General features: G+C 33.1%; 1 protein-coding gene across 6 annotated transcripts in view; it reads left to right on the top strand.

The window, feature by feature from the left end:
* Nucleotides 1–13,567, top strand: part of LOC140450216 (phospholipid-transporting ATPase ABCA3-like) — a 314,982-nt gene extending 301,415 nt beyond the window's left edge. For all 6 annotated transcript variants that reach the window (XM_072543703.1, XM_072543702.1, XM_072543699.1 and 3 more), the window contains 4 exons: nt 592–1,022; nt 6,912–7,218; nt 11,408–11,856; nt 13,384–13,567. In XM_072543703.1, coding sequence (XP_072399804.1) covers nt 592–1,022; nt 6,912–7,218; nt 11,408–11,856; nt 13,384–13,446 — 1,250 coding nt within the window. In that variant the 3' untranslated portion in view covers nt 13,447–13,567. The remainder of the gene's footprint in view (nt 1–591; nt 1,023–6,911; nt 7,219–11,407; nt 11,857–13,383) is intronic.
* The last annotated feature ends 874 nt before the right edge of the window (nt 13,568–14,441 follow it).

Genomic DNA, 14,441 nt, shown 5'->3' with positions numbered 1-14,441 from the left:
TAATAAAAAACCGAAATTTTTTATTTATGCTGCAACTTTCTAAGCAACAAATAAGAATAGGAACTTTTAGAAAACGTCATTTTGAAGTTTTTTATAACTTATAAGTTTCTTGTTTTCTCAAATTTGTATCAAACGCTTTACTTTTTGCTGATAGACAAAAAAATCAAAAATTTACCGTTTTTCTGACCTTAATTTGTTAATAATTAATTAAGTACAAACAATTAACCGCAGGACACCGCCTGGCCGGTCGAGTGTCACGAAAAAAAGCTTATTTCCCATGGCTATTATCCTAACAAAAGCAAGTAGAAGAGGTTTTAAGGTATACGGGTGATGTGTACAATTGTTTATTGAAATAAACGACCAAATAGAAGCTAAAGCTATAATATTGCTATTGAAGGGCAAATACGGGTGCTAAAATATTCATACCCAATTAAAGTCTTCTTTAAGAAATTACCTTGTATTATTTTTGAAATATAGTATATACGTGATAATATATATATATATATATATATATATATATATATATATATATATATATATATATATATATATAGCGCTCTAAATAACATAAGTAAATTCTTGTTTTTTTAGATCTTAATGAAAACTACTTTTCATGGAATAATAATGGCATCGCCAAAAATGTTACGTATTCACTAATATCTGGTGTCGCTTGGACCATATTGCTATTTATAATAGAATACAAATTCATAGCCAGACTAATGTACTACATAAACCAAAAATTCTTCCCGAAACAACCAATTTACATTCAAGACGAAGATGATGACGTCGCCAAAGAAAAGGAAAGGATTAACATAGCAACAGATCACGAAATACGTCAAACTAATATTTTAGTCGTAAAAGATTTAACCAAATACTATAAGAACTTTTTAGCTGTGAATGGTTTGTCCATTGGAATTGAGAAGTCGGAGTGCTTTGGTTTGTTGGGTATAAATGGTGCAGGAAAAACTTCAACATTTAAAATGATGAGCGGAGATGAAACTGTATCTTACGGTGATGCATGGGTAACTATTTTTTTATTATTATTTATAAGTAGTGTCTTTCTATAGTTGTAGTAACCTAAAACTAAAAAGATTTTAAACGTTTTTTAATAAAAGTTAAAGGTTATCTTTATTAGAGACTCTTTTATTTACTCTTTTATTAGGGACTCTTTTATTTAGAGACTATTATTTTTGCACGGTCGTTATTTTAACACAGCGGAATAGAATCATACAGAAATCTAGGAACATACTTAGTGATATTCTTCTTTTTCTTCACACTTAAGTAATTCAACTTTGGACATAGGCCTCCCCCAAATCAACCCAGAGTTTTCTATTTTGCGCCACTTACTTCCAGTTGTGTCCTCCGATCTCCTTAGTATCATCAGCCCATCTCATTTGTATTCTTCCTCCGCTTTTCTGTCCTAACCATGTCTCCATTGTTTAATTTCGTAGATCTATCTTTTATCCTTTAGTCGGGTATTGTGTCCTTCAAAGCTCCATTTTAATTTGGCAGCATGTTCTTCTGAGTCTTACACTTTGGTTTTACTTCTAATCCATTTATTTGTGTTTTGTCTTACCCCGAGCAATGATCTTTTCATCGCTCTTTGTGCCTTTACTATTTTACCCATATAAGACTTAGTGAGTGTCCACATCTGTAAACTGTACGTGAGTATGGGGAGGATACACTGATTGTAAATTCTGGTTTTTAAATATTGTTCTATTTTAGTGCTTTTCAAGATCCAATTCAGTTTTCCAAATCCTGCCCACGCCAACCTTACTGTCTCTAAAATACATCTACCTAACAGTTAGATGTATTCGCTTATTGTCTCTTAATTTATATCGTTCAACGTTATTTCTCTAATGTTTCGTGTATTTGTCATTATTTTTATTTTTTCCAAGCTCATCTTAAGAGCTACTTTTTCCGAAGCTTGAAATAGTTGCGTCATCATGGTCTTTAGGTCTTCGAAACTTATAATAGCGAATATTACAATGTCACCAGCGTATCTCAAATGACTCAGTTTTTTCCATTAACATTTATTCCATTCTCTGCCCAGTTGTCTTTGAACACGTCTTCCAGTCCAAATGGGAATAGCTTTGGTGAGATAACATCTCTCTGGAGAACTCCTCTGTTGATTGGTATAGCTTTGGTTTTCGCATCTATTTGTATTTTCATTGTCGCTTTTTTGTAAATATTATCTATGAGCATTCTGTATCGGGAGTCTATCTTGCAATTGTTCACAGCTCTCTCTATTGCTCAAAGTTCTATGGAGTCGAATGCCTTTTCGTAATCAACGAAGCCAATGTATAAGTTCAAGTGATATTCATTGGCTTTCTGTGTTACCGTTCTGACTGTAACAAGATGATCCGCTGTACTGTAACCCTTTCGAAATTCTGCCTGCTCTACCGGTTAATAGCTATCGAGCTTTAATGTTAACCTGTTAGTTATTACTCTCATAAACATTTTGTGCATTTGAGACAACAAAGAGATTGGCCTATAGTTCTTCAGATCTCCACTGTCTCCTTTTTTGAAGCAAAGAATTCTCAAACTTTCATTCCAATCATCTGTGACTTCTCTTATGTTAAAACAATTCGTTGAAAAAAATTTTTAATTGTTCAAAAATAATTTCACTCCCCTCCTTAAAAATTTCTACAAGTATTCCATCTGGGCCCGGAGCCTTATTGTTCTTTAGTTGTGCCATAGCTTGTTTTATTTCGATGGATTCTATGTTAGGGAGTATTTCTAAGCTGACATTCGTTATCTTTCTCTTAAGATTTTCCTTTGCAATGTTATTTGGGTTTTTGTTAGAGAAATATAAATCACGTCAAAATATTTGAGTAACTTTTAGGATTTCGTTCTTTTCTCTTATTTTTTCCATCTTTATCGTTCAATGAGATTATTATAGGCTTTCCTAAGTTTGATCTTAAGCATTTCAGGCCTCGCTTCTTTTATATTATTTTTTCTCGTTTTTATCTTGTTTTTAATAGATCCTTAAATCTTTGTTTACTCCGTTCTTTATTTGTTTATTCAATTCTTTAAAACCATCGGTGTGATATATTAGCTAAAAAATTCAGCTACTAGCTATTAAATAAGGTATCATCTGTCATATATCATAGTCACTATTTTACAGGGTTGGGATGAAGTATAAACCTAATATCTTTGAAATGAAAAACACATTATTCATGAAACTTTGCGTTCAAGTAAAATGACATACAACGCATCCAATGCAATATTATTTATTATTGCTTCACTTCCGGTTTTGCTGAAAATACCCTTAACTTATTTACTTTAAATGGGACACCCTGTATATTTTTGCAGATAAAAAAATATTTGTTATTTCTAATTGAGATATACCAAGTTTGGTAAAAAAAATTTGTTAAAACCAGAAACAAATCACTTTGCCGTTACAGAAAATGTACTGTTGCCAATGAGAATAATAATTTAAAAACATCACTTCAAATGTTCAGAATGCTCGCAAAAGTTTACATGTTTGCAAGATTTAAAAAAGAATTATTGATGAGTTAGAACTAATACGCAAAGAAATCTAGGAAAGAGTGACTTTTAAATTAAATAATATAGTTGCACCTTGTCAGGAGGTGAATGGCGAGAATTTTGTACATTTGGAGTATTTTTTTTTTAATTGTGATTCTCATTGGTCTTAGTAAATAAATTGAGCTATTGTTTAACCGTAAAGTAAATATATTACTTGTTTTAACAAATTTGTTACTAGACTTGGTATGTAAAAATTACGAATAACAAGTTCTTTTAAAATCTTAATAAATATACAGGATTTGCCATTTAAAATAAATAAGTTGAGGATATTTGCTGTGAAATTTCCGGTTCTATTAAAATACTGTTCGAGATGTTGTAAAAGCGGATACCTTAGCAACGAATGCCTCGAAAAATCAATTATCTGTCCATATTGTGGACAACAACACAGGTCTACTGCATGTCCCACGATAGGTGTTCCCAAATGTCCCAACTGTAATAAAGGCTACCCGGCATTTTCACAAAAATGCCCAAACCGGGGAATTCAACCAAAAGACACAAAACAAACACAACCCGTACACACTTTCAAGCAAAGCCCCTCATACAACCTATCCTAGGACATAAAATTCTTAATCCACTTTACATCTATGATCCTCTTCAATGTCTTTCCTGAAAAGACGAGTGACCCAATCCGCTATTTAAATCAAATGTCCAATGCATTGTATGGGTATGCCATATCAACCTCCTGCTATAGCAATTTCATAATCCAAACCTTCACTCAACTCCGCACATAAACACACAATACAACAAACACATTCATTATTCATATATAAACTTATCATTTACTTACACATAAAATTTACCTCCACCCAAGCTCACAAATCATAAACATACAAGTAATAAAAAAAGAAACAAGTTAACAACACAAAACTAATAACTACAAAACCCCGCACAATCACACACACTAAACACCAAACAGTGAGCACCTCGTATACTTCTCAAGATTCGCATTTAGAATCACAAGAACAGGGAGAGATTGGTTTTCTGTGGATTTCCAATCTTATTGCAAAACGACAGCTGATCCTAGGTGAGGACACAGCCACAGCTATCCGCTGTGGCCTTCTTGTACTTAGTAGCGGGCTTGGTCCAACTGACACCCAAAAGCAGGAAATCCTTCTGACACTACTGCTTTACAGCCAACACTTAGTTTCGGAGAACAACAATATGCAAATTGACGTTTTCCCAATAAAAAAAATCCAGCCTTGAAGAGGCTTCATAACCTAAACAAGGTAAAAACATTCATTTATTTCAGTGAAACCAGAAGTAGAGTAGTAACAAAAAATATGGCTCATATGTATGCTGTTGTTGTAGTTGCATGCAAAGTTTCATGAATAGAATATTTTTTGTTTATATTAAGTTTGTTATATACTTTATTCCAAACCTGTATAAAAAAAATTTAAAAGTCCCTAAGTTCAATTATTTAAGTGGTATGGTTTCGAAAATAGTGTCACTGAGTATGCTTTCAATTTTTCATGTGATTGTATGTCAAGTAAAGTAGATACAAGAGAACTAGTGATGGCGGTTTTTGACAAAACACCGGTTTTCGGTTATACCGGTATTTTTGCTTACGGTTTAACCTGGCGGTTATAACCGGCCAAAAAAAACCGGTTTTTGCAAAAACCGGTTTTCGGTTTTTTTATTACAATAGGTTACAAGTTTGCACTTTCAGTTTGCTTCTGTATTTATAAAATAAAATAAAATTTGAGTTATGGTTTTGTTTGGAATAATTACTTGAGAATAATAATTATGATTGAGATCCAAAATAATACTCAATCTAATTTTTTTTCCCAATCACCGTAAAAACCTAATAACCGGTTTTTACTTTAAAAATAAAAAACCGGTTTTCGGTTAAAACCGGTAAGTTTTTCTCATCCCTAAAGAGAACTACTACCTAACACACTCCGATTTGGTGGAATCGCTGTAGGAATTAACAGTGCCTCCACCAAAATCTAAGGTTCATTCTGATAATTTGTTGAGCGTTTTGTGGTGGGGGTAGAACGGCGAGTTGGACCGTGACTTATGAGGGGTAGTTGAAAAGAGAGTAGCTCAAGAAATAAATAATAAAGGGTTGGGACTAGAGGGTGAATTGTCAAAAGGACCTTAAGCTTATAGTGCTTAAACGACTTAACACACAGGACTGTGCGATTTGTCATATGACAAGATCTAGCGAATAGAATACAATGAAAAAATAAAAATCAAACATGGCGGAATGCCATAAAGACCGTAAGCTTATATCACCTAAACGCTTTAACGTATAGATAGGTGTCATATGACAAAATTAAACATCATGCCATAAAGGTGCTGAATACGTATTTTTACGCCTATTACTCCCATCGTAACGCCTGGTAGGGTTAATAAAATATTATATTTTTAACCTCTGACGTCAGACTTATAAGATATCTATTATAAGGGGATTAAAGTTAAATAATAATATTAGAGGATTTAAGTTCATAATATTATAAAAGGATGTAAGTTAAATAAGCTCTGTAAATATTTCGTTTCACATATATGCCGTGGTGTGTCACATATCACATAAACATATCGTACACATAAACATAACTACATAAGAGAAAATATAGTACGCAACTCACAAGAACTAAGTGATTATTCTTTGATAATATGAAAGTATACGTTCGACCTGTATATATTAGTTAGCGTTTAGTGGAGGTCTATTTCGATTATATATGTTACGTTTCACCAAAAAATCTCATTTAATATGTCATTCTTGTGATATCTGATTTTTAAGCATGACACCAATTGTTCTGCATCATCTTATTTATTTATTTGCATATTATAAGCTTAAGGCTCCTTTGGCATACTGCTATGTTAAGTTTTTCCTTATCATTTTATTCTATTTGTTAAACTCTTTTACGTGACACCACAAACGTTAGAAATCGGACAAATAGAGACAAAGATACGCTTATATACCCCTATTGCATGCTGCTATCTTTGATTTTTCTATATAGTTTGATTCTATTTATTTAATTTTATAACGTAAAATCTCGCACATCCCTGTACGTTAAGTCTTTTAAACATTAGTATCATAATGTCATTTTGTCACAGTTACAACGTTTCATTTTTTATGTCTCCGCTTTTCAACAGGCCGTCGGGTATTCACAAATCTTGGCTAGCTGTTACATGCCTTATATTTCCTTGTTTATTCGTTATATTGGCTACCTCCTACTTAAGCTTTTTTAATTGTTTTTAAGTGCCTTTATATTTATTCGTAGCAGCTTTTTCATTGTATATACAATATTATATTTATTAATAAAGTTTTGCGCAGCGTTGGATTTTTACGCTTTACAACTTTTTGTTGTAACATTACTTTTATTCGGAGATATTAACACGACATATTCATATTCTAGATTGACGGAAAGAGTGTTAAAACTCAACTAAAGCAAGTACAACGAAACATCGGCTACTGTCCTCAATTTGACGCTTTACTAGATGACATGACAGCAAGAGAGACAATTATGATGTACTGCCTACTCAGAGGAATAGAATTTAAAAGAACCCAAAGAATTGCCAATTTTTTGTCTCGAGACTTCGATTTCCATCGTCATTTGGACAAGAAAGTAAAGGAGATGAGCGGTGGAAATAAGAGAAAGCTTAGTACTGTTTTGTCATTGATAGGGGATCCGCCAGTACTATTTTTAGACGAACCTACAACAGGTATGTTATTATTTTTTACATTCTTACATTACATTCTTTTTCGTCTAGTTGTTAGCTTCAATAACAGGTTTGTTTTTTTTCTATTAAATTTTATACTTATTCTCATTAACAACATGACGAGTTTTATTAAGTTTTTTATTTTTTAAGTTTACCATAAAATTTAAATCATTTTAATCAAGCTACAGCTCTGAAAAAGCATAAACTTAAATGTTCTTATGTGATTGGTTAAGGTTACGGTGGGGCTGCAGCCTCTCTATACCCCGTATAACTGGGTATTTGTACGGTGTCCAAGCGTATATTCGTCAAGAATGTCCTTTTGTTCTTTATGTGCATTGTAGTGCACTGTACTGCTGACCCATGTTCTCAAGCAGATTTGCGAAATTGCATTAGAATTGTATAATCTGTTGGTTCCTACTTTAGACATTCAGCACAAATTTGAAAAAAATATATTTAGGATTCGTTAAAAAAGCCTGCTTGCGATGTGCGAAACACGATGAGTTCACAAGTATGAAACCATTTTTAAATTCAAGAACATTTATTCAGCGATTGTGATGCTCCCGAAAAACTCAAATGTAGCCACAATAAAGAAACATCACAACAATAATCTTGACATACTTCAATCTAAGAATTTTATTATGTGCCTTGTGATTCTTTAAAAGTTATAAGCTATACATTGTCGCTATCAAGGCAACTACAGGCAATTAAGACAGACTTTATAACAGCATTCAGCTACGTGACTAATGTGTAACTTTTGAGACAAAGTTATTTATTTATTAAGCGTGTGGCTACATCCAAGTTAACCTTTGTGTACAAATAAAGAGGACAATACATTAAAAAAAATAAAAGAGGACAATATATTATAAAGAATACAAGCCAATAATTAATTTTTATAAACATTTAGTTAAAAAATATATTCAATTGATTACTTTTTGGTCACAAATTGCTATTGTAGGATGTGACCAGGCAATCCTCCACTAGGTGTTTACTCATTTGTCTTTCAGCTCCCCAATCGCAGTTTGGAGAGAGCATTTCGCCCCACTTAAAATGTAAGTCGGAGCATCTGCCACAGTTTGTTCTTATTTTGTTCAGTGTAGCTCAGAATTTTCTTGGTTGGTCGAAAGCCTCTGGCTTGCTTGTAATACATGGCATATTCCGGGTGTCAGGCGGTGCATTCTTCTCCCAATTTTCTCTCCAACGGATGGTTATCTTGAAGTTCCTTTCAATTAGACTTCGTACAGCATTTAGAGGGTTATTTCTTTCTTATCTTATTTCTATCTCTTATTTCGTAAGCGAAGCCTACTTATGTCTTTACAGGTGATATCAACGTGGGAGTGGAGCATAGGATCAACCTTAATTTTTCTATAGTCCCTGACAACGGCCTGTTCTCGGAGGACATGTGAGGGTGGTATGTGGATTAGTGCTGATAGTCAGCTGTATAAAGGCTAAAGAGTAGGGAGGGGGGTAGCATCGATATTTGCGGGAGGCCATTGTTCAGTTTTATTTGGATACTAGTCTTATCGTCCTTGATGACTTGGAAACTTCTGCTTCATGGTATAGCACTAATGACAAAAGTGATCTTTCTGCATAAAATCGCTTGGAATAATTTATATATTACCCCTTGTCTCCACACGCTATCGTACGCTGCTAATAAATCAATAAAAGTAGTGGATATTTTTAGTTGTTTATAAAAGTTTGTTTCTACGTATAAAGTTAATGCTAGATTTTTGCAGCTGCGTTTTGGTCAAAATTCTGCTTATTTTACAGATATATGTTGGAGTATTATTGTGTCGGTACAACTGGTCGGTAATTAGTAAATCTGTCAATGTGCTTTAGAAACTCAGCATGAATGCCATCAAAGCCAGTGGCTTTTCTTGTTTTCATTTCATTAAGATCTAAATACAAAGTTGACCAAGGGTACCTCTATCTTCATGAAGAAGCAAATGCTGGTTGTTTGAATAAAATGGTGGTATACTGCTTATGTGACGTATCGAGTCGCTTTTATTTTCTTTCGTAGGATATACTAATACATTAGTATATTAGTAATATGTATAATATATTACACAATAAATTTATTCGTTTTGTTTATCAACAATACAATTAAATCATTAATTTAGAAGTTAACAAAATACAATAAATTAATGTCGGTAAATTAGTATCGGCACTTTCTAGTGTAATACCTTTAAATTTTGCAGCCTATTGTAAAATAAAAGAGGTATTTTTATGTATTCGCCAGTGCTGCCTTAAAAAAGTACATCTGTCGTCAAATCATAAATTAAAGTGTGAAAAGCAGCTGACTCTCACCTCACCTTCTATAAAATCAGCTCTAGAATTTTTTAGATAAGTGACACCAAAAACTATACCAAATATTTATGCATTATTGCAAATATAGGCCACCATACCTGATTCAAGTACTACCCTAGTCTTATCAAGCCTGATAAGACTTAAAGACTACTTGCGTAACACAACGAGTGGACACAGACTGAACGGCTTAGCTCTTATGAACATTTACTATGGGATACAAAAATTATAGAACATTAATTCTGAAATGTGTACCAGATAAAAGAACCGGATTTTTTTATTTAGCCTATAACCTATAGGACTTTCACAATTCCTTTTAGGAGCTTTGTTCTGTATCTATGCTTTTCACTTCTATTATTTTTCTCTATAAATTTAAAATTATTTTATGTACTATTTTTTTTGAACCCCTCTCCCGAAACTACAAAATCAAAACCTGGATACATTTGTGATTATCTGCACTTGGTGATATTTTTTATTGAAATAATGTGTAACGAAATATTTTGCCTACCATAGGGTAAGATTATGGGGGTAGAAAATTGGGGACAAAAACTTAGAGGGTTGACACTCAGGGGTTAACTGGAGAGCTGGGGTCGTGGGTAAGTGAATGACAAGGGTGTAGGATTGGGGTAACTACCAGAAAATGAAACAAAGGGATACTTACATAAATCTCCTGGGCAACTGGTCAATAAGACAACAAGGAAGGGCTTCTAGCAATTTGGAATAAGGGCGCCGCTTTGAAGCATCCTAATCTTGTTGGAGGATAGAAGAAAAAAAGGCTCTTCCTTCCTAAAAAAGGTAAACACAGAAAAGGTTAGGAGATTTTTCTAAAATAAATACAAACAAAATAATCAGACAAATAAAATTAATATATTATCCTATTTAAATTGTTATGAAATCAATTATTGTTATTTAAAAGAAAAGGTCTATTTTACTATAGAAATTAAACACAAAATGTTACCTTTTATTCACATAAAATAAGTACTGAAACTTCTGGGATTATTGCTAACATTTCTGGGGTTAAACTCTCTGGACACGATCAAAAAAACCACATCTATTTGAAGTGGAAACTGGCACATTCAAATACGAAGCTGCTCCAGGAACAAAACAGGAACAAAACGAGGTTGAAGGGGGCACTTACTCAAATCTTGAAAACGGAAACCATCTTATTTACTTTTCAGATATTCACACAAATCTTTTAAACATCGAACAAGTGGTTACTCTTCTAAATCTGACATATTACACAAGAATAAATTCCACTTATTTCCTGCAAACTATACCGGCTTTTTTTCTCACCACATAACAATGACCCGTTCCCTTCGATGGTCTCTTCAAACCTTCTTTTCCTTCAAGCCACTCTTCAAACCTGCCTTCAATTCCCCTCGGCCGATCTTTCTGTATCTTGGCCACCCTTTTCAAATATAACCTGTTCTCGCAACAAAATTTCTTGGCAAACAGGGGATTTAACCTTGTATCAAAATAACTCTTTACACGTATTATATTGAGTATTTTAACTTCGTAACTCGATTTTTTCTTTGGGGGATTTGACTGTAAATAAAGACAAACAGATTTATGTATATAGTCCAGGAGTTATTAGAAAATTTTTATACTTTTTATTTTAAAGGAAATTATTATTGCTACAAATGTACTAAACCAAATTTATCTAATTTAGTCAAAATTTGATACACTATTGACTGGCCTATAATAGCTTATCGTTAAGCACTTAGTGTTATTTTTATGTCTCGAAATGCGAGACAACTGTTTTGTGGATTCAGAAATTAAAAATTTATGACCACTAAATTTGATATTTTATCGGAGCTTGGAGGAACACAACTTTACAAAATTTATCAACATTTTAATAATTTACCAACTAATAATTCTTAACTCTTTACAGGTATGGATCCAGCAACGAAACGGTACCTGTGGGATTCCTTATGCAAAATTCGAGACAACGGCAAGTGTATTGTTTTAACTTCTCACAGCATGGAAGAATGTGAAGCCTTGTGTACTCGAATAGCCATTATGGTGAACGGTAATTTCAAATGCCTTGGATCCACACAGCATCTTAAAAATAAATTTGCCGAAGGATACACCTTAACCATAAAACTAAAAAAATTACCAGAGAGCGCTGGCCTGGTACATGCAGATACAGAACCAATAGAAAAGTATATCAAGGATAATTTTCCGCATGCCAATCTTAGAGAGAAACATCAAGAATTATTATATTATTATATAACGGACACTTCACTGGCGTGGTCAACTATGTTTGGTATATTAGAAAGGGCCAAGCGAAGTGATCTGAATATCGAAGACTATTCTTTGGGACAAAGTAGTCTAGAACAGGTAAAAACTATTTTCTTATAGTTCATCTTTTTTCTTCGATTAAGTTATTATTCTTTACGGGTGGTTAATCGTCGACTGAATAATTGGCATGCAATAGCAACGCACTGAAACGTAATGTGTTTAACCCTTTCGCTCATGCATTTTTGTTTTTTAAGATAAAAATTTGAAATTAGTTTCTTTATATTTGGAATATTTTTTAAATTTTTTAAAAATTTTTGGCCTACTCAAAATAATTTTCTGTTACCCCTTTTAAGGAATGTGAATTGTACAGTATATTGTACATTGTGAACAAACGATGTATAATATATTGCACAATGTGAGTAAACTGTAGTAGCTCTTACGACTTAAGAAAACAAAATACAATTAAAAATCATATATCTGCAACTAATTATTTATTTATGTGATATAACATAAAACAGTTGTTTTTTTGAAATACATAAGTGTATATTCCACTTTTTACACACGAAATTGGTTCTAGAACCACATTTAGGGAATTTGCACCTAGAAGAAAAGGATTTGTCATCTATAATTGGCAAATGGCCAAATCCATCCAGCTTTACTTCTGCTGCTGGTCTACTTTCTGTTTTTTGTTTTTTCAGTGACGGAGATGACGTCAATTCTCTTGTATTCAAAGGACGTCCCCGTTTTCTGGAGAACACTTTGTCTGATTTTATCAAAACTTTAGCGACGTATGCCCTAAAATGAACCAAATCAAATATTTTCTTGTCCGGAATACCTAAATCAATCGCCTTTTGCCTGTATTCCAGCCAGGCGTTAGAACAGGCGATATCGATACTATGTGTAAACATACGAAGTGTCCACTTCCTGAAACGAATAAAGGTTCTGTATAAAGTAATCAAAAAGTCGCATTTATCAACGCCGCCCATATGTTGGTTGTATTTTCTAATTACTTCAGGTCGTTTCACATAAATACATTGTTTCTTATTTTTGTCCCACCGTTTATATTCATCTTTCTTTCTTATACCCATAAAATTAGATGCCATGATAACACTATTATTGTCAAACCACTGAGTGAGAACAACTTCTCCATCACCACTTACATATTGTAAGGAAAATCCACGACCTTTCTTTAAAATCTCTTTTTCAAGCAACAAGGGCGGTTTACTAAACCTATCTCCTCTTGCTGTACAAGTAGCATAAATATTTTTATGCAGCAACAATTGCAATTTGGTACTGCAATTCTTTTAGATAATTTCAAAACTACTGACGCTGCTTATCCAAAAACTTTTAAATTGATTTTTGTTAAATTTAGTGAAAGTTTTGAAAACGAAGTTTTCAGTGTTTTATAGTTACATATTTTAGTTTTTCATAGATAGTTTCCAATGAGTTTTAATTTTAGAATTACTTATTATTTTCACATTATATTCCTTTCCACGATTTACTAGCCTGTAATACTGTTATTGTTTTTAATGTTTAATGTTAACTGTTATTGTGCTGTTCCTTAAAAACTTCATAAAAATTGTCGATTTTATTTTTTATTAACGTTTCGTATCTCTTGTGTTTTAGGTATTCCTAACGTTTACAAAACACCAAAATCCGGAAGGTGATGATGTTAAGAAAAAGAATTAAAAAAATGTATTAAAATATTCTCCATATTAATAAAAAAAAACTATTGTATATATTTTTTGTATTGTTTAAGATAAAAGATTTACAAAATATACTATTTATTAAATATTTATTATTGTTAAAAGTTTTAACTTTATTTTCATTGCGTAAATAGTACAGAGAGGGCCTGCGTAGCGCAAGCGGTAGGATGCTTGCCTCACATGCCGGTGGTCCGGAGTTCGAATCCTACCGCCGGCAAGAACAACTAGATATTTTTAAAAATGTCTATAGGCCCCAGGTCGACTCAGCCTGATAAAATGAGTACCTTGGGTAAAACCAGGGGTAATAATAGGCGGTTGAAGCGTAGCACTGGCCATGTTACCTTCCTTGTTACCGTAGGCCCTAGATATAGCAGACTACCCTGCTATACTCCCAAAGCCGCGAAGCGGTATAAAACGGGAGACTATTATAAATAGTACAGAAACTCCTGTGTGCTCCAAAGAAAAGAAAATGTGAGAGAGTAAGTTTTTCGTTAATTATAACGCTATATATAAATATGTTACACTGGGATTAATTAAAATTTCTATTTTAAAATATCCCTTTAAAACTAAGCAATAAATTGATCATAAAAAATCCGTAAACTAATTTTTCGAAACCAAATTCAGATTTATGCTTTAATCTGTGCCTTCTAAGAATTGCAAGGCAAAACAGACGTTGATAAATATGTTATTAGAGACATCATCATCATCATCACGTAGCGCTACAACTCTGGATGGGTCTTGGCTGACTACAATTTTTTTCCAATTTGTTCGGTCTTCCATCAACCTAGGGTCAAATGGAATGTTCATTTTCCGAAAATCTGCTTGGATGTTATCTCTCCATCGCATTCTGGGACGTCCGAGTGGTCTTTTGCCTATGGGAATCTCCTACCATACCAGTTTTACAAGTGTCTTGTTATGCAGTCTGTGCACGTGGCCTGCCCATCTTAGTCGATGTGATTTAATTTCTTGGAATATCGG

The sequence above is a fragment of the Diabrotica undecimpunctata genome, chromosome 9 (assembly GCF_040954645.1).
Source record: "Diabrotica undecimpunctata isolate CICGRU chromosome 9, icDiaUnde3, whole genome shotgun sequence".
Taxonomy (NCBI): domain Eukaryota; kingdom Metazoa; phylum Arthropoda; class Insecta; order Coleoptera; family Chrysomelidae; genus Diabrotica; species Diabrotica undecimpunctata.
This window is presented reverse-complemented; position numbering and strand designations above follow the sequence as displayed.